Source organism: Sitodiplosis mosellana, unplaced genomic scaffold, assembly GCF_009176505.1.
Source record: "Sitodiplosis mosellana isolate CC-2019 unplaced genomic scaffold, AAFC_SMos_1.0 Smas_scaffold_12, whole genome shotgun sequence".
Classification (NCBI taxonomy): domain Eukaryota; kingdom Metazoa; phylum Arthropoda; class Insecta; order Diptera; family Cecidomyiidae; genus Sitodiplosis; species Sitodiplosis mosellana.
In genome coordinates, this window is record NW_022595254.1 from 1,562,912 (window position 1) to 1,583,509 (window position 20,598).

General features: G+C 37.9%; 2 protein-coding genes across 6 annotated transcripts in view; one reads left to right on the forward strand and one right to left on the reverse strand.

Annotated features, from left to right (window-relative positions):
* The window catches only part of LOC129567736 (tyrosine kinase receptor Cad96Ca), a gene marked incomplete in the record, with an annotated part of 38,072 nt that extends 23,950 nt beyond the window's left edge, over positions 1-14,122 (forward strand). The window contains 5 exon segments of the mRNA XM_055444978.1: positions 3,252-3,391; positions 9,242-9,347; positions 9,707-9,846; positions 11,749-11,890; positions 13,792-14,122. Coding sequence (XP_055300953.1) covers positions 3,252-3,391; positions 9,242-9,347; positions 9,707-9,846; positions 11,749-11,890; positions 13,792-14,016 — 753 coding nt within the window.
* Positions 1-20,598, reverse strand: part of LOC129567728 (uncharacterized) — an 89,142-nt gene that overhangs the window by 40,745 nt on the left and 27,799 nt on the right. For 3 of the 5 annotated variants that reach the window (XM_055444960.1, XM_055444962.1, XM_055444951.1), the window contains one exon: positions 3,048-3,121. The exons of the other annotated variants lie outside the window; for them this stretch is intronic. The gene's annotated coding sequence lies outside the window, so the exon portion shown is untranslated. The remainder of the gene's footprint in view (positions 1-3,047; positions 3,122-20,598) is intronic. 5 annotated transcript variants of the gene reach the window in all.

Genomic DNA, 20,598 nt, shown 5'->3' on the forward strand with positions numbered 1-20,598 from the left:
TCGCACACAAGCGATACGATTTCAATGTGGATTTCATTTGCTAGCAGTTTGCAACAAAATGCTCGAACAATGAAATGCAGCTTATCGCTGCATTTTGTATTATATTTCAAATTATGGAATTGGTTCTCCGGTTTTTCTCTCTCTTCTGCTTCACTATTTCTCTCTATGGAAACCAAAGTGAGCGAGAATTTGTGCTACGTGAATGGAATTGCTTACGTTTTCTATATTCTTGTACGCACACACACACAACGTGCTACTGCTGATGTGTTGAAAATGTTCTATGGCATCGAAATCATTGCGAATCTTTGACTATAAAAATAATGTTTGATGTGAAATTTTGCATTAAAAGAATTTTTCGTTTTGAACTCAGCCAGCCATTCGATTAAAGCGGTATTGTGTGTGATGATGGTGGTGCTTACAAAACAGCGTGCAAAACCGTCAAACACATCAAGATATGCGAATAAACAAGCGACCCGAACAACAAAAAAACACAAGCAACAGAATACAGGTGAAAAATTTCAAACCGCCGCATTAACATGTTGTGTATGTGTATGTGCGCGCAATATTTACATTGAGCACAAGTTTTTCAATTGAACTTTTTCCCCAAGCGCACCGTTAAACTTGCCGAACCATCAATAAATTGGAAATGTTAGCGATGCACTTAGAAAGACATGAATAACCGCAAAATGCTCGCACATATTGAATTTTACATCAATTTCTTGTTACTTGGCGGACTTTTTCAATTTATCGACGGAATATTTTCAGCATTCATTCATAGTCGGTATTCCTTTAATGTTTTTGAGAGGAAGTGAGCGTTCATTCGCTCTCATTTCATGTGAAATTGAAAGAAAACTTCGTTTAGGAAAGCAACACAAATAATAAATTGAATTTGAAGAAAGAAAAACAGTGAACGGCAACCAACAATCGATTCAAGCCAAATAGACGTGAAATACACACACGGCGATATTACACACTTGCTAATGTAGCAAACTCAAAAGAAGAAATAAATATTATAACAGCCCGTTTCATCTGAAACGCCGAACGAACGGATGCGACCAAAAATATGTCGAACGTCAGCTTATTTATATCGTTATGTTCTGGTAAAACACTTTCTGATGGGCACCATTGCACATGAAAGAATAATAGGTTTCGAAATTGGTTTGGTGTGCATTGGATTTTGTCGGTTTCCGTTTGATTGAATCGCTTTGTGTTTTCTTGGTTTCATTCTGAAGGGGAAAAATCCCATTTTCCTTGTCGATTTTGCACAAATAGTTAAGAAATAATGCAGCTTTTAAGCAAAACTTTCAACACTAACAGCATGCAACTGCTGTTGCTGTTGTGTTCAGCGTTGATGTTTGAGCTGTGATCGCAGATTTTATGCAACGGCATATGGCCCGAATATTTCGAGTAAAAGTTTTACTCTACGTTCAATGGTTTAGCTGAGCTGAGTTTGACTTAGAGTTTGATGAAATGGCACATCCACCATCTCAAAACTATCTTAATTGAAGCGAAAGCATAATACGACTACCACCATACACCCCGTCTAGACCCTAGACTCTTAATTGGGTTTTAAGGATTCTCCCATTTGGCTTATAAACTTTGTTATTAAACTCGTTATTATCAACCGTTTTGGCTTTCAATTGGACGCACCGAGGCATAGCAATTTTATTATCGTGCTTTTATCGACAAATATATTTTTACGATACAATAAATAAACCGATTTGGCATCATGTGCACTATTTACCATTTTTCTGTCAAACAGTTTACATCCCTCATAATCCAATAGAGCCATTAGCTCATCATGAGCTTAATGCACAACTTAAGTTTTAATTTTAACAAAGAACATTTGATACCAAAGTCTCCATTAGATTTTGATATCGTATAAATTTTGCATTGTTTTTCGAATGGCTTGATCTTCGTATAAACATGATGATATGCCAATTTACAAACTTTTTGCTAGTTTATTTATCGTGCTAATGAATTTTCGAGATTTAAATTTTCACTCAAGTTGTTAAAGCTCGTTCGCTCGCTCTCTGTTTCTTTCTGCACAAGTGAACTTCATCAACTTTTTAATGGCTATTCTAGGTTAGTTTTGATTATAGCGAGTGATTTTGATGTACTCCAGCCAAAAGTACCCGGTATGTTTTTTTCTACCTTGCTTTAGTTTACTAGTTGAGGATGTTCTCAAAAGAAATAATTCTCTTTGTAGATCAAAGTCATTGTATATTACATATAGATTGAGATTATTATCGGTGCAGAGAGGGAAAGGCAGTCAAGGAGTTTTGACTTTTGTTTACCTTTTTACACTTGTGGCATGAGTTGCACTAAATTCAATGGCCTCAGCTTCGAAAACTTCCAGAATTTACATACATTTATTTATGGAAGCTTCCAAGTATCTTCAATTTCATTCTCCGGAATCTCTCTTCCATTTGGTGAAAACTTTTCCTCGAACGAGCAAGAGCGAGAAGAGGAAGCGGGAAATGTAAAAGTTTCGGCTTTATTTACGATGAACGCGCGGATAAACATCACCTCGCCAACATTTTGAGTTGGTGTTGTTCTTTCTTATTCACGAGAAATTATTAACTTTGCTTTTGGGAAAGCATTCACAGTGGAAAATGCGTTGAATGTTCCAACGGATCCTTCGATGGCAAACTATGTGTGTGTGTGTTTTTTTTTGTGGGTTTGTAACTCGGTTCGGTGGTGTTTTAAAACCGTCAAAACTTGAATTTGATCCATATCACACAGCTAAAATGTGAATTGGGCGTGTGGCGTAGCCTGTTTCAAAATAGATTTTGACGTGTTGCGTCAATATTTGAAGTATTTCATGCTGCTTTTGAACTACCTCGACCGAAATTCAGTCGCGAACACAACATTTTATCTATAACACATCGGCTATGTATGTAAATTGCAAATACAAAACAGGGATCGACCCGAAAGGCTGACTTTTGTTTTTAAAAAAATTATAGAACCATTATCACCGTCGTATAAATTATGTAAAAGGCAAGTTCAGGGAACATTTTTTGTTTGAAAATTTACGATATACGTACCGAAATACAGTTGAATTATTTCTACCTCGAAGCGTCAGTACTACTGTCAATCACGCACTCCTTAATTACAATACCTGTCAACGAAAACAGTAGAGAATTGTAGTCGTTGTCGTTTACCAAATGCTCTACAAAGATAAACTTTCAAGTGATTTTTTTATTCATTCAAACAAGAAATAATCAATTTTCAATTTCTCTGCTAAATAGGTAATGAAGTCCTTGGAACCACATGTCAATGTTGTCCGTTTGTTGGGCTGTTGCAGTGAAAAAGAGCCGATTTTCGTGATTTTGGAATACGTGAATCGCGGCAAATTGCAAACATATTTACGGAATTCACGAGCTGAACGGTAAGTATTTCAAATTTCAGGTCTCAAATAAACGTTGTATAAAACGTTGATTTTGAATAGCGAACGAAATTGCAAAAATGAATTTAAAAAAATCTATGGATTTTACAATTGCGACGACTTGAAACGAAACATCCGGATAGTTTGTAATTGTATAGAAGTTTTTCTTTCTGTCATGCTCGTGAAATCAATCAGCAGCTCAAAATATCAAGAAGTAACGCACAGTGCCCGATAAGTTTTCGAAAAATTCGAATTGAATAAGTTTCCGATTTAAAGCTTGAGCTCTTATTCTCATGCCATTTGAATTGTATACGTACATAAAATAGAATTTGCGCAGTTTTCTTTCTCCGGTTATCCAGTTTAGCAGAACGAATTTGGTCGTTATCGGTTCAATCGTTAATTTAAGTACAATCTGCGCCAAAGACATTTAAATTCCGATAAATGTCGATATAATTCAATGCAAAAAGTTTCTACAAAAGTAAAATCAATTTTTCGAAGTTACGAAATGCGAATTCATTGGAAAATTATTTTCATTATTGCGATAATATTTGTTTTCTTGTTATAGCCCCAGTACGAATTGACTCTGTGTTCAGTGGCTGTGTGCCATTTTGCGATTCGCATCTGAAATAATATTTCTCTTTTCATTTGGTAGAAGTTTAAATGAAGTTTTATCTCATTGACAATCTACTTTGTGTCGTATCAGCGAAAATGAGCCGGCGTATAAGCTCAAGATGATCCAATGAAGGTTTTTTCTTTTCTTTCGTTAGTCCCATTTCGCTGCCCGGCAGGAAGACACCGTATAAAATGGTTATTTTTTTTTATCGTGGCCGTTATCTCTCGGTGACACAACAGATTAATAGAACTACATTGAATATTAAAGAAAAGATCTGTGTGTCTGTTATACTCATGGTCGAATTAGAGTGTATCGAATGGTGGAACTATTAATGTGCGCTGAACGAATAACACACGGGAGGAAGGGAGAGTACACTTCGTTCACTCGCCCAAGTTCACCATCATTATTATCGTTATTGCCAGTATAGCATAACTGACTTTGTCGTTTTATCCATTGGATAAAATGAATTTCAGGTTCTTGTGTCGTCGTTGTCGTCTCTTTTTTTGTGTCCGTTTCTGTTTCGTTTATTTTTTTTATTTTTTATACCCAAGTGGTGAAGCTGAACTTTAAAGCGAAATCAGTGACGGTGGTGATGGCGAGCGTTTGTTCGTCGAATGGATATGCGAAGTACAAAGACGTCTAATAGCATAAAATGATTACATTGATCACAGTAAAAGATACGTTCGCATGTTATTGTACAGCAAATAAAACAGAAAATCGGGTACAAAGACGGGAAAAGAGCAACAGCAGCAGCAGCAACGACGACAAAAAGAATCTTAATTCCGAGAGCCTTTCCCAAGCATAAAACATAACATTTTGTGTGAGTGTGTATGAACTTGCGCGCGCGGATGGGGTACTTTTCGTCTGTGCGCAGATCGCTAACAAAAGTGTAGGATAATTTTCCGTTCTAATAAATATCTCGTTAATTTTTCTCTCATCTTCCACTTCCCTCCTTTGTACTTTTCAACCCGATTCAAAGCGATGATAAGCACTGCTGAAAGATTCACACAGCCTACGTCCCATTCTCTCATTCTACATCTCTTTTTATCGCATTTTTTTATTTTGTGTTTTTTTTTTCAATTCGCCGAACTTTCTCGTTCGATTCACTTCCGTCCACCCAGCAGTTTTTTCTTCATTTTGCTGTGTATCCTGTGTATGCCAAGGGTTCCTTTTAAATCATAACAGACGACCAAAATAAAAAAATGTGCTCTCTTTGGAAATATTTGCGCACCGCTAGTCACATTCCAATTTATATCAACCTCAAAGAAAATTCTGCTGAAGACGAAAATTACTAACGGTTGCCCGGACCAGAGAGCAAGAGAGAGAGAGACGACGAGCGAAAAAGAGGAGAAAATGTATGAAAAATAAAACCATAACGATATAAAAAAAGATTGTACACTTTAATTTTCCCCCGAAAAAAAATCCGCACAAAGTGCGAAACTGTTGTGACGCTATCGCCCCCGTTCCAATGCTCGCACAACAACAAGAACAATATAATAATTAATGTTAATCTAGACGACAGGCGAAGCGAGGGAAAAACAAGGCAACATCGACCGCGTATTTTGAGAAGTGTGAGAACGGCCACCAGCCACAGCGAGTCACTAAAAGCGATATCTTTGTGTGAATTTCCGAAAATACGCATTCTCCTGTCCTCCTGTTCGGTTTTCTTTCCGGAAACCCCATAGCTTCTGAGTTGCAGCGAGCGAGAGAGCAAAAAAAAACATAATCTCTATTCCAAACCGAACAGAAAAAAGGGATAAAATAATTCGAATTACTTATTAACAGCATGAGCATCACAAGCAATTATTTTTGTTGTTATCGCTGCTGTGCTGTGTTGAATAAGAGGTAGTGCATTTGATCATGAATGTTATTAGAATTTGTAATTTTGAACCGAATCAGAATTACATAAGACCCTTAAAAGCTTTGCCATAATTCTGTTGACCACTTTTTTTTGTTGCTGTGCTCCATTTATTGCATGGATGGAAATGGAACCGTAAAATTCTTCGAATTCAGTTGGATGGTATGGAGCGAAAAGGGGAGATCCACATCGGAAATGAGCCAAATGTTGGTTTGCTGTTTGGATCATTTTCGAATACCAAACTCAATATAATTTATAATTAAGAACACAAGCAATCAAAACACCAATATCGAATTGAATAAAAAAAAACAGGCCACTGTTACCATTACCCGGAAGTGTCGGACGACAACATTGAAAATTAATATCGGTTCTAATGGTATCCAACATTTGCGAAATTGTATGCTAGGGCAATTTCTCTGCCTTTGAAAACACCGAAATGTGCAATTGAGAAATGCAAACGGAACCCCGAATATGCGAGCATACAAGGCTATGCCTTGGCTGTGCTGTTGATGTAGAAAACATGCTGAGGATATGGAATCGACATATATACTGGCTCCGCCCGTAGCTCATGGCATGGCTTTGCATTTTCACATCGAACATTTTGTGCGCTACTTATTATTAGTTAACGATTGAATCACTGAAATGAATTTTCGACGCGGCGCAACGTTCTAATTACTTTGTGCGTTTGGTACTCGCAATTTCATAAAATTTCATTCATTACTTTGCCATTCTACATTCTCTTGCTTTGCCTCGTTCGTTCGTGCAATGCCAATTCTATGCTACGAGCATGCGTTGTGTGTATTCGTTCGAATTTTGTAATATTTTGCATTGTATGCTTGCATTTAATACCATTTTGCCATTGCTATTGCCGCCAGAATCATGGGATGTTTTGTGCGTGTTTCAGTCCTTTTCCTCTCGATCTCTTTGCTTCTCTCTAGTTGATCTCAAATAAGAGAAGCATTTCGCATTAATATACACAAAGTGGTGGCACACTCACTCGCACACACACACAGAGAGAGAGAGATAGAGAGAGAGAGAGAGAGAGAGAATTGCAATCTAGCCTATCTCATTTTAACCACAGCAAATTGAATTTGGTTGTGAAAAGGATGCCGAAGACATTTTATTGGAGCCAAAGTGAATAGCAACCGGTTTGCATATATAGAAATGTTCATAAGAGTGGCATAGACAGCCACGCACATATGGACTGGCAATAAAGGGATTGAGATCGGAATCGCTTTCTCTCTGTGTATTTGCACACTAAAGGCGACAATCTCTGCCCTACTCCATTCGCGTGCGGCGCACCCGGGCTCCGCATAAAAACATGGCATGGAAAATAAGCGAAAAGCTTTTAGGTTATAATTACTGTCTGCTTTGTTTGCTATTATTATTCTGTGTTACTGCCGTCGTCGTCGTCGTTCCAACTGTTCCGATTTAATGGTTGCTGGAGACGTTGCCTTGCCTTAGCACTATTTACTCAATGTTTAATTAAAATCATTGTGGCATTGTGTCGCATGCACACAAAACGCACTACATTTCGAGCGGTACTCTTGAAATACCGCACCCGAAGATTTGCACATTATTCTTTCTTTCTGTCTCTGCATGTATGTGTTTGTGTTTGTATTTCTTTCTACCATCGCGTTCTACTTAATTCATCTCACAATGGTGACGATGCAGCACGCGCGCGGCTTCTCAACCATTTTACAGCGTGAGTGCGGAACATGTCTTAAGACAGTCTCGGCTTTAACAACCGAGCACATATTTGGATTGGAATACAACAGCGACAGAAACAAAGACAAATGAACCTCAAATCCAATTCAGCAAGTGTTTTTGGCAGGCGACACAGTTCGTCCACCAAATATTAAATCATTAATCCAAAACGTGGGCTCAATTCGTTAACTTGATCCAAAACACTAGAAGAGCTTGAATAGAAATGTTCTTCCCCTTCGAATCAATTAAAAGCGATAAAGCAACAATTCTCATAGGCGCTTAATTCAATATCCGTTTATTATTAATGCATCAAAGCATCTGAAGAGAAGAAGAAAAAAATAATTGCAATATTTTTTGCTGTCTCTTGAGCTCACACTTAATTGCTGGGCAACACACGCACACATTCATTGTTGTGTATGCGACAATAAAAAAAATTAGAAAAAAGACCCAGAAATAGAATGAGACGCTACTCACAGAGAGGATGTTACAATAATGTACAACAATTCATAGCGCTCAAATGAACGTCGAACACGCCATCTCTATATTTCGCTTGAGTGAGCTAAATTGCCACTTTGCCGCTAATTGCTCATGCATTAGGGTGACTCGTAAGCCCATTCGTCAACGAAACACAAATTGTTTCGTTTTTGTTTATTAAATTCGCGCTGTCAAACAACAAGCCGCCGCCGAACACATTGGCAAACTTTGCGAATTTAAAACTTCAAATGTTACTCCAGTTGGCATAAATCTTCCGGTACAAAATCGTCGATGTTAGGCATCCGAAGAACATTTGAACTTTCATGAATTCTCATTTCTGTGCCACTCTAGCGCAGCTCAGTACAAATACTGGGGGGTTGCTGTTGATTGGTTTCGTGTTCGTGTAGTGTCCTCTGCACTTGGCAATCATTAATTCCGAAATTGTTCAATGTTTAACGAAAATGCTCTTTCTTCATAAAACCGTGAATATTGTATGAAAAGTTTCCATGCAGCACGCTAGCAAAAACTACACTCAACATAATAACGAACGTCGATAAAATGATGTTTTCTTTGTGTGCTATATAGAATTATGCAGACGAAAATGCCTTCGTAAGAAATGCATTGACTTTCTTCTTCTTGCTTGTCGTCTTCTTCTTCGGCTTTTTCGCTTGTTTCATCTGCAGTCGCATGAAAATTGAATCAACACTGAACAAGCACCGACTTGAAGCTGATTGAAATAAGATCTGGTAGCAAAATGTTTGGTTAAATTTCCAGTCAAAAGCCTTTGATGACTTTTCATCCGTGATTGTTGAATGCATAACAAATAACTTCCCTCGAAAATATGGTAATACTGTGTCGTACAAGTCGCATTCACTCGTTCACTCACACATGTGATAATTCCACTGACTTGAACATATTAAAATGCGACTTATAATACATGACAAGCATGGCAGAGAAGCAGAAGCTCACTGCTTGTACTTTATGCTCTCTCTCCTCCTCCCTTTCTCCATCTTGACACGTACAACATGCTGTAACGAGCGTATTACACGAGCCATTTCTGACTAACTTTCGTTCGCTCTAATTGATTTTTTGCTTTTGTTCGTTGTTGTAAAATTTACGCTTAAATTTCATTTTCGTGCTTCACTCAACTTTTACATACTCGTTCTCTTTCCCTCTCTGTTCCTCTAACTTTTTTCGACAGGCATTACGGTAATACACATGGAAAATCAAATATTTTAACATCAGGTGATCTAACATCGTTCATGTACCAAGTGGCGAGAGGCATGGATTACTTATCATCACGAGGCGTAAGTAAACTTATTAGATACACTCGAATACTTTCATTATCTCCTATCAACGTCCAATGCCGGAAGAGCCCAAAAAGAAAATGGTTTGAGCATCTCACAAAAATCCGTTTACTTTATTGAATTAATTAAAAACAATTGGATTTTCGTGAAGATACTTCAACAGCAATTTTCGTGATTTTTCGTTGTTGATGGTAATTGCGGGAAGTTTGTGTAACGTTTTTAATCAAGTATTTTGACAGATAAATTTTTGCATATTTTCTTTTCGATGGAGTTTGAACAAAACTTCCAAGTTTGTTTTGGTGAATAATAATTTATCGAATATTTCATTAACAATTTGCCCTGATTTCATTTGTCAACAGATAATTCATCGTGATTTGGCCGCTCGCAATGTATTGATAACTGATGATCATACATGTAAAATAGCTGATTTTGGTTTTGCACGTGATGTGATTACGTCGAAAATCTATGAGCGTAAAAGCGAAGGCAAATTACCGATAAGGTGAGTTAATGTCAGTTTTGATTTGTCGACCGAACAACCGACGATTCAGCACCAGATACGGTATTCATGTCTTTCGCATATCCGAATGCTGAATGAACACAACGTTTTCCACATAATTCGACCATTTTCCGTCTTTTCGCATTTCATATGTGACGAAATGATGAATAACAGCGTTCATCGATATATGAATAAAAGAAGAAGATTCAAAGCGAAAAATACACACATACACACTCGCGCCTGCAATGGAAATCAGCAAATAAGCACAAAATATGTAAAAAAAATCCGCACTGAATATAAACGTGAAACGTCAGCATCACGCAAAAAATATTTGTGCCTGCAGGTATTTTAGGCGATTTAAAAGGTTTCGTCGTGCAGGTTCACAAATGTATTTGTGTAGCCGTCGGCTGGTGGCAGCAGCGCAAATGGCTTTATCGACCTGATTCGTACATCGAGATGTAACAAACGGCACACAGGCACAAAACCATTTTCTACAAATGTATATGGCAACTGTAATCACAAATGTAATACACACTTTTTGTGTCTCTGTCGCTGCTCTTTCTCTCTCACTCTCTCTCTCTCTCTCTCTCTCTCTGCCTGTGTGTCTGCCATTTGACATTTCTGCTGAATGCAATCCGCCCGCTCTCGCTTTATCATATCAAAATATAAACATTGCCGTTGATTTTCCGCTTTTATTTGCAACAGTTTCATACATACATATATTTTCGTACTGTGTGCATACGCAAACATCGAACAATGAGCACAATAATACGGGTGAATGCGAACGAGCGAACGAGCGAGTGAGTTGTGATGATTTTCCTGAACGAGCTTATCTAAATTCTGCCATGAGAATGTGGTAAAGGGCTGATTCAATGTTTTCGCCCATAAAAACGGGTATAACACAGCACAATGACTGAAATGGAAAACCGCTCGCAAAACGTTGTAATAACAACGGAGATGAGATGCGTTCGCTGCTCGAGATCGAGAGAGAATATGAGATAGACGATGACAACGACGAAAAAAACTTTTGGAAATTCCTTTCTTGGGAAAGACTTTGTCAACGATGCACAAACACACACACAAACACACAGTCAGATTAAAATCAACAGATTCTCCAAGTGAACGGCAACAGCAGCATCTAAGCAACACATTCGGATATTTTGTTTGGCCTACGTAAAAATAAACCATTTCTAATAAAATGGTTCGTGCTCTGGATTTAAACAGTCTTTTAAGTGAGTCGATGACTGTGTGTGTGTTTTGTGTGTACAAAGACTGTGGCATCTGATATGACAGCGTTCATATTTGATGCAAGACACTTATTCACTCACTTGGCTTGCTTTGTGTTTTTGCGAACGATATTTATTGTTGGTGTGGAAGAATGGCGACAAACACCCGCACAGAATAAAAATACGGCCCGAATGAAACAGAACAGTCACTCACAGCTCTCTGTCTCACACACAAACATACTCGTCAGCCAAGCAGCAGAAAAATTGCTTCAATTCACTGCGAACATCGTCGTTATTTTATTAGAATAAATTTCTGTTTGTGTGTGAGTTTTCTTCTCGGTAACATGCCATAACGTTGACACGTTACGGCGAAAGCACAAGTTTCCAATTGCTTTGACTCCGGTTGCACACAGTTACTCCAACGTTCAAAAAGCAAGTGAGTTTTTAGCGAGTGAACGGGCTAACGTGGATTGGATTTCCTCGTCTAATGTGTCTTTGTGCTCTTGTGCAGCGTGGTGCTTGTTCTTTCGCTTTATTATCTCATATCTGCTCATTTTGTCGTTGTTCACTTGACATAACTATTTGAAATTGTGTAACTCTATGCCTAGTCATAAAACGGTTTCATTTTTCTCAACTGTCCTTTTTTCTCGTTTCTTCCTTTCTTTTTTCTCGCTCGCAGGTGGATGGCAATCGAGTCGCTTTATGATAATATTTTCTCCGTCAAGTCAGATATTTGGAGTTTTGGTATTCTGATGTGGGAGATTGTCACTCTAGGTTCAACCCCGTATCCCGGCACAGCTGCAGCAGAAGTCATGCGAAAGGTAAGCAATTGTGCACGGCGCGCACAAACACATGAAACTTTCTACAATGTTATTGGAATAGAACCGAGTAGAACGGGGAAAAAAAGAACAGCCGCCACTTTTCAATTTATTTGCATTGGCAAAACTGTGCCAGGTTCCTTTTTTCCTGCTATTTTTATCGTTACAACTATTTTGCTATCTGAAGCTGCTTTAAATTTGCATATTTTATTGAGCTGTAAGCAGATGACTCCGAAATATGATATTGATGAACAAAACTTCTTCATCGAACGAGCGAGAAAAAAGTGCTGAAGCGCCTTGAACATCAAGGAAAAAGAACGCGCGAAGCATTTGGCATGACACACACAGTCACACATAGCATCAGCCAATATTGTTTTGGTTTCATCAGCTGCGACAAATATATGCTGAAAATGTGAATAAATTGATGGGAAAATCTATTTGATACGATTTTTCGCCGTATCCCCCGGAATTCGAAATGTTTTTACGTTATAATGTGCGATCGACGATTTGCACTTTTTTTACATTTCCCTCATTCGTCGTTGAGCTTTCTTTCTCTCTCTTTCTCTGCATAGTGTGTTCATGTTCCAAGAATGTTTTCTTCGTCTCCTTAAACTTATTCCCGTACCGTTTTCCAATTGAGTCAATCGGATTTTTTTTTCAACCATCGACGACATCGTAAATTATACGTCATTTTTTGAATTTTAAAACGTTCTTCATCGTTTAGTAAAAAAATCCGAATAGGTGGATGACAGAAAAAGAGGGAGAGGGAGAGGGAGAGGGAGAGGGAGAGGGAGAGGGAGAGGGAGAGGAAGAGGGAGAGGGAGAGAGAGAAAGACGACACACTATTTTCTCGTCATGCTCAAGTAAAACATGCGATTTATTTCGTGCATGTCATTGATGATGTTCAACCGTTTTTTTTTCTTCATTGGCTTTGGCAGCGCGTTTCGTTTTGATTGAATATAAATTATTTCGAATTGAAATCCAGCGCTGACTTTTCTCGCCCATTCTTCGGTTTTTCCTTCCGTTTGTGTTCATAACTTCGTCGGAAAAAACATGCATTGCATTTGTTATTCAATCCGCTTTCAATGCAAAAATTCTTCGTCTTCTTGCGAAATGACAATTTCAGATTTATATTGTCAAGTTGTTTTTTATTGAATCGTTGTAACTTTTTGCGCCAATAAATGCTGAAGCTTATGGAATTTTAAATCGTATTCTCAAATTCATTACAGTTTAAGTTTTTTTTTCTTATCTTTTGACGAATCCGATTGAGGGAACAACAATTTCGTTGCATATTAAAAGCATAGGCAGCATCAAGAAAATTCAAATTGTCGCGCTTGTTTAGTTCGGAAAAAAATTTCGAAATTACATTGATTTGCCTATTGAAATTGAGGGCAGTCTTGCTGCCATCCGATGATCAAAAGTCGAAAAGAAACTTTTATATATTCAAAGGCTCAATGAATTTAACAGATTGCATTAAAATGCAACTGTTGCAATCTGATAAACATTATCATTTAAGGAAATCATTGTCTATTGCTTTTTCGTTCATATTTTTTCTTCCGGTTGCGATATGAATTTCAGGGCATCCGCTCTTTTCCGCTCATTCAGAGAATTGCATTGAGCCAATATCGATTCGATGATTTCTTTTTATTCGTATTGTTGCCGATGTCGTCAAGTTTCAATTCCGTTTGCTTCGAGCGTGCGGTAAAATTATAGATCCAGTTAAAGTTAACCATTTCATTATAGTTTAAGTTAGCTAATAATAGCCATTGAGTGTATGCCATCGACTCGACTCGATTCGAATCGATTTGGTCGAGGCAAAACTTTTCATGCAATAAAATGTTTTATTGGTATTTATTGTTCTTATGTTCTCATATTGTTTCTGTTCACTCTTTCGTTTTGCGCAGGTACGTGATGGTTATCGACTGGAAAAACCAGAACATTGTCGTCGTGAACTGTACAACATTATGTACTATTGTTGGGCAAAGGATCCACAGGATCGACCGTCATTCTCTGAACTAGTGAAATTGCTCGATAAATTATTGCTCACCGAAATGGATTACATTCAATTGGAGCACTTCCCCGATCACAATTACTACAATATGCTGAGTCTAAGCGGAGAAAAGTTGTGAACGACCACCCGACAACGATAATGCCGCCAGCAACACACCACGGTGGTGTTGGTGAACACAAGAAGAGAAAGAGAGAGAGAGAGAGAGAGAGAGAGAGAGAGAGAGAGGGAAAAAACAGTCATTCAGTCGACGTTGCAGCGAATCAACACACAATCCAATTGAAATCAATTATTATTTGCTATTTTGAACACGATATTGTAATGTTTTATTCTAAACATAGGAACGTAATTTATTTAATATTCTATGTAGTAATGTGGCTATTTTCATAAATATATGCTTTTAGAACAAACAAGCAAAACGCACACACTCAGTTAATGTAAAAGCGAATGGAAGAAATGAGAAATGTCAAATTGATTAGAATAGCTAAGTACTTTGTAAAAGGATCATATTTTGTATCAAACTACTTTTTCCGGCGAGATAATTTATTAATACGATTTTGTGTCTGTGTCCATGTGTGTTTTTAAATATAGTGTCGACTCGAGAATCTCATCGAGTAGAAAGTAAAATGAACAAAAAAAATTATGTTAATTGTTAATGAGTCCAAGTTATTTATTGTGTGTCATCAGACACAAAGCAGCGCATGTAAACACGAATTATGAAAATTAGCCGTGCCGAAACTTAATCGCATAAGCTTAGGAACAGAATTTGCTTTAGTGTCAATTATGCATTCATTAGGAAAAAGTTTTCAATTGCTTTTGGAATAATCGCTCTAATTAAGCCAAGCGAACGATGAAAATAATAATAAAGAAAACACACGAAACAACAAGGAATGACGCCGTTTTTTTATGCATAAAAAGTTTCACCCAAAATCCTGTTCAAGTTCAGTCTGTTGCTATTTTTAGATTTGATGAAACGGAAATGAGCCAAAGTCACGGAATAATCCCGCTACACTGGGCATGATTCCCGGCAATCTTGCTATCTCTATATGGGAATCAAATTAATTACCGCCAAGAATCAATCCACTTTCGCTTCTAACGGTTCAGAATTGAGTTACTTCGTTAGGTTATAGTCACGTTCACACTAATATCGTAAATTCCAAAGTGGCCGAATATTGATTGAGTAAAGCTAATTACACCTAAATTGCTTTAAATCCGTATACATAGCGTCACATATTTACCGCTTATATAAGCCGCATTTTCCTCTTCTGACCAGTGAACGAAATCGGAGCCAGGAAAATTGGTTCACATGAAATGGTCAGATCAAATTTACTTCATGCTTCGCGTGCGTTTCCCAATAGGATGACTTCTCTCTCAAAGTATAATACGAAGAAACGTCTTTTAAAGTTTCAGAACGGATTTCACGTGTCAATTATCTTCAAACGGCAAATCTTGTAACTGCCATCCAAATCAAAATTCATTGTCAAAGCCGAACGCACTCTCTGATTTCACCCTCCGTAATGATCATCTTCATCTTTCCAGCCTAATTCTTTCTCGTATTTGCGGTTGGAAAACCACTCTCCATGAGTAAGCGTGCGTGTGTGTGTCTATGTGTTTGGCAATGGTTTCGAATGTCACAATACATTGGTTGGAAGAAGAGCAAAACTCGTGCTGACATGACATAAATTAAATTTTCGTTGGTTGTCAGCGTAAATTGTGAAAATGGTGAAATTGCTTATGATAGTTGAGAATGACATATGGACACCATGCGCCCGTTATCAATTCTACTTTATCTAGCCATTTGAATCAAACTAATATGATATCCTTTATAAAAATTACTTCCATTTACGAATGAATGAATTTTGTTGTTTGCTTTGACTTGGATGGGCGATTTTCGTTGTTCGCCTTTAGCGTTGCCATTGTAGCATTGCCGTGTATACTTTCACTGGTGTGAAATGACCGCTTCTCTGTATATTATAGATTTCATACCCACTCATTACGGTCTTACATCTACGTTCCTTTATTCAGTTCGGCCTGTTCATTGCCCAGCCAAGCAAAGTGCCAATTAGGGCACATACATTTGAGGAAAAAATCGTAGAAAAATGGGGAAAACACAAGCGATACGTTTGCCAAAATTGCTTTCAAGCTTTTTTTCATGCTGATGATGGTAGCAATGAACGAAATACTTTTCAAGTGAAATATGTTGCACATGGTTTATCTGCCCTGAAAACTAATCATAAAAGTATTTGCAATGCACTGGCTGCTCCAAAATCACAATCATTCATCGGATTAGATTCACGCTCGAAAAATATGCCGAAAAAAATTCTTTGACGGAAAGAAAAATATCGCATTATCCCAAAAACTGAGTTAAAAACAATGGCAAATATGGTTTGGCGCAAGTAAACAAGTCAAGTGCCAGACGATTATTCTACGATTGCCGTATTTTTAGATGAAATGCTTCGACACAATGAACAGCAGCATCAGCACCATTGGCCGGCAAACGAAAAAAGTGCCTTCCGCTTTTTTGCACACGGTTTTTCTGGGTGAAATTGTGTGAAATCTTCATCCCATACGCTTCGTGCTTTTTTTCCCTTTCTCACTCATTCATTTATTCAAATGATTTCCTTTCGCGTTTGGTGAGTGCATTTTCAGGCTAACGCGCACAGCTGCATATTTTAACATTGTCTGATTTTATTTTTAACTGGCACTTCAACTGGAACGGCGCGAAAGGGGAAAGCCTTGCGCTGCCATGCTGCGTCGAGCACAAAATAAAAAACCAATTTATCCGTTCGTGTGCTTACGAAAAAGGCCAATTAAAAGTAAATAAATTCTATTCGTGCGCCAAATGAGGAGAGGAAAAGCATCGTGATGGGAGCGACGAAATTATAAGGAGGAATTTTTACGATCATATTTGACTTTGTTTGCAGATTCGGAGGAAATTCTTGGGCTAAAGTGCGTCGTATACCAGACAATTTAGTAATTTAGTTGAGTATCCAATGGCGTAGATTTTGATGCCATTGTAGCGAAAATTTGTCCGAAGAATAAACACAATTGCCATAGAATCAAAGCCTTTGTTAACGCAATATCCATGATCTTTCTTCTCTTTTATATAACTTTCTGAATGACGAAAAGTTCGTGTTATAATGAGGTGTATTTAGTTTGTAGAGAAGGAAAAAAGTGTGCGCCTGAAGCGAATGCTTTTGTGTGAATATGGGTGAAGTAGTTAGATAACACAAAAGGGAACAGAAACACCAAACAAATGAGCTTAAATTTATAAGGATGAATGGTGGAAAAAAAAAAACGAAATTTAAATTTAAAAATGATGATGATTTTCCCTCCCCTTTCTTGTCAGGCTGTGACGTGACAGTTTCTTCGTATTCTACTTGTCGACTAGAAAATTAGTGTTGTTGAATCCACGCGGTCTTTGTGTGCTTTCTCACAAGTCACGACTCGGCTCAGCTTGAATGCCGAACTGTTTGGAGCGCATTCAGAGATATTGTTAGCAGTTCTTAATAGTTCGAAAAACAGCTGTCGCCATTCGAGTGTAATTTATTGAGAGATCTGGTTTTAAAGCTGCTGTTACTAGCACTACTGCTGCTGCTGCTGATGATGTTGCAACACAGCGCAACAGAAACAATGACGTCTGGTAATAACAAGTCAAAACGAATAAATGAGCAGCGAAAAAAGAGAGCAGAAAGAAAATCAGAAAAATTGCTTAAATTTGCAATTCTTCATTCGGATTTGTATGCAATTTTTTTTTCCGTTTCGTATGTGCCCCATTCGGTATGCCTGTCTTTTATTCATCCTTATCTCGTTCTTTTTCTATCTCGAGTGCTGGCTGGGGTTTTCACTGCCACATGCCGTTTTTAGTCTTACTTACTCATCTGGCGATTTGGTGCAGCACCATCGTCGCTCAACACGCCACCACTTTACTCGTTTTGACTACTTATAAATATCTAAGTATAAATCTTGCATGGTTTTTCTGCTTTTGCTCCACATTCATCGGCATTGCCATTTCGTCTCATTTCTCTATTTCTCCTTCTCCTTTTCTCTATCGCTCTCTCTTTCACTCTGTCCCACTGTTTTTCTGCACTCTGACTGTGTTCTTTTTTCGTCGTCATCGTCGTTGCTCGTATATTTTTTTCCGTTGCCTGCCCATTTTACACTTTCAGCTCAGGTAATTTATGGATTTTTAAGCTGTACATTTTGTAAGCAATTTTCTTGGCGTTCGCTCTATACACGCTAAATTAAGTTGAAGCTGGCAATATTTTTCTTCTTGTTAAACATTTTTTTTCTGTTGCTGCTGTTTCTACTGGTGGTGGTGGTGCTGGTTTTCTGTTCCATTTCTTCACGCAGGCATGATGCCTTGTGTGTCGCTTGGATTTCGGTTTTGCTATTTAAAATGGGTTTCATTGTGCCGTTTTTGCTACACTCACACTCGTCCTCCTTTTACATTCTCTCTCTTATTTACCTCATTTGACGCCGGCGATTTCTTTTGATAATATTTTTCTTTTAAATGCGTTTATTCCGTCTAGCAACGCGTTGATTATGTGACACGATGTGATGAATTACTAAAAGAATTGAAATTTATGTTCTGTTTGCGATGGCAAACGTGGTGTCCACATTTACCTGCGGCGACATTACAATTGCAATTTTACAAACGGAACACGGCACATCGAAATTTAAGTGAACGAATTTCTCGCATTTCATTTTTTGGCCCGTCGTGAGGACATTAAAAATAATCTGTAACCGAATGCCACATTCGAATTTCCATTTCCCATTATATTATTGGGGGATTGTGATGTTCGTTCCATCACGGAGATAGCTGAAAGTGGGAGATGCATAGATACCAAGCCTGCTGGTGCTCGAATAAATTCAGCTCAGGAGCACGTGTATGTGACTCTATCAAAATGCCATAAATTGAATATTAAAATTATTTACCATTCCATTTTGATTGTTTACGTTTTTTCCCACTCTTCACTACACACTCACTCACACACCCACACACAAAAAACGGCTTAGAGATATTTTATCCTTCTTTTGGCAGCGCTTTTTTATTCGATTTGAATTGAAACCCACCATTTTTATCTATGGCCGCTTGTTTCGAAGCAATCATTTTGCATACATAATACATTTTTTTTCTTAATCTTTAAATTGTTTCTATTTCTATTTTCCAGATTGCTAGACGTGCATTCGTTTGGTATGTGAAAAAGGCGGCCGAGATAAATGTATCTTTGACAGTTTTTTTCTTCTTTTTTTCTCGTTCATTTCATTTTGCTATTCTCAATATGACGTACGCATGGCGAATATCGAATTCGGTGCAAAAGTGTATTATACCGTTCCGTTTGCAATATGCTGTTTGAATTTTGTACATAAATCGATTTTAAGACACACAAATATAAAGTGGTGTTGTCGTTCCCCTCTTCAAAGCATATCAAACAGAAAGAGGGAAAAAATGGAAGAAACAAACGAAAAACGCACAAATGATACAAATAAAAAGAAGAAGTAGACGAATATGTGATCGAAGAGCTTTTATCGCATGTTTTACTGGTGAACACAGTTATTCGTTTTCACACCCGCCCAATACCATTCGCTGCTGTCGGCTCGAATTGCCAAAAACGAAGAGAGAGCGCACAAAAACACTCGCATTTCGTATCAATTTATATTTTTATCTACAAATCCTTCATGTTCGACGGATTTCTCGCGTCATCTTCGGCTTCCATCTTCAATCGAACTGTATCGGTTCGTTCTGCTTCCCTCTCCCATCCGCTCTTCTCATTCTGCTCATTGTCTTTCGTTTTACAAACATACTTTATTATGCCTAGCACATTCGTCTTATCTTTGCAAGCTTTTAGCTTCCCAATCCACCACTGTGTTATAAATGTTACACATGTTGTGATCGATTTCATGTGTGAACGAAAAACGAGTTTGAGTGTCGTCTTCTCTTTTTTTCGGCTCCTTTCGAACGAAAATAAAAAAATAAAACGAAAAAAAAGAAAAGGAATAACGATGAGCTTCAGATCTTTGCAACCGATAGGCAGAGTGTGTTGAGGATTGTCGATGGTGGCAGCAATGGCAGTGGTGGTGTGCCATTAAAATGTGATGTTTCTTATTGCCAGTTCACTTGATATTCTTTGCAAGCGGCGAGAGAGTTTGTTATCCTTAGTATCAATGATACGAGCACGGTGTTATGCCAGACGTTACGCATATGCATGTACAAAGGCATTATAAAGGAAAATCGAATAAAATTTCACAGACATCCATGCAGAACCAAAGACTATCGATTCCGATACGTACTTCAAACGAGTACAGTACATATATTTCGGGTGCGAAAATAAAAGACTGGATATACTATAAATGTTTTCAGGGCATTAACATATTTCTTTGTACTCTGGAGGCTCAGCCGGAGTCTCCAGTGTATGAGTTGTGAAACTCACTTTCGATATCAATGACTCGAAAACACACAAAATAAAGGAGTGTGTTATGTGTGTGTGTTGTTGCTGGGAACACTTGCGCTCGTGTCACCCAATGCCAGGGAAACTGGGAATACGGAACAACAAAACAAGAGATGCCTTGATCCTTCGTCACATTTTTGTTGACACCATCGTTGTTCGATTGTTCGATCTTTTTCTCTGCACCAATAAACACATACACACTGTAAATCAAATTAATAATATGCAATGTGTCAATAATAAAGCGGTGTTTC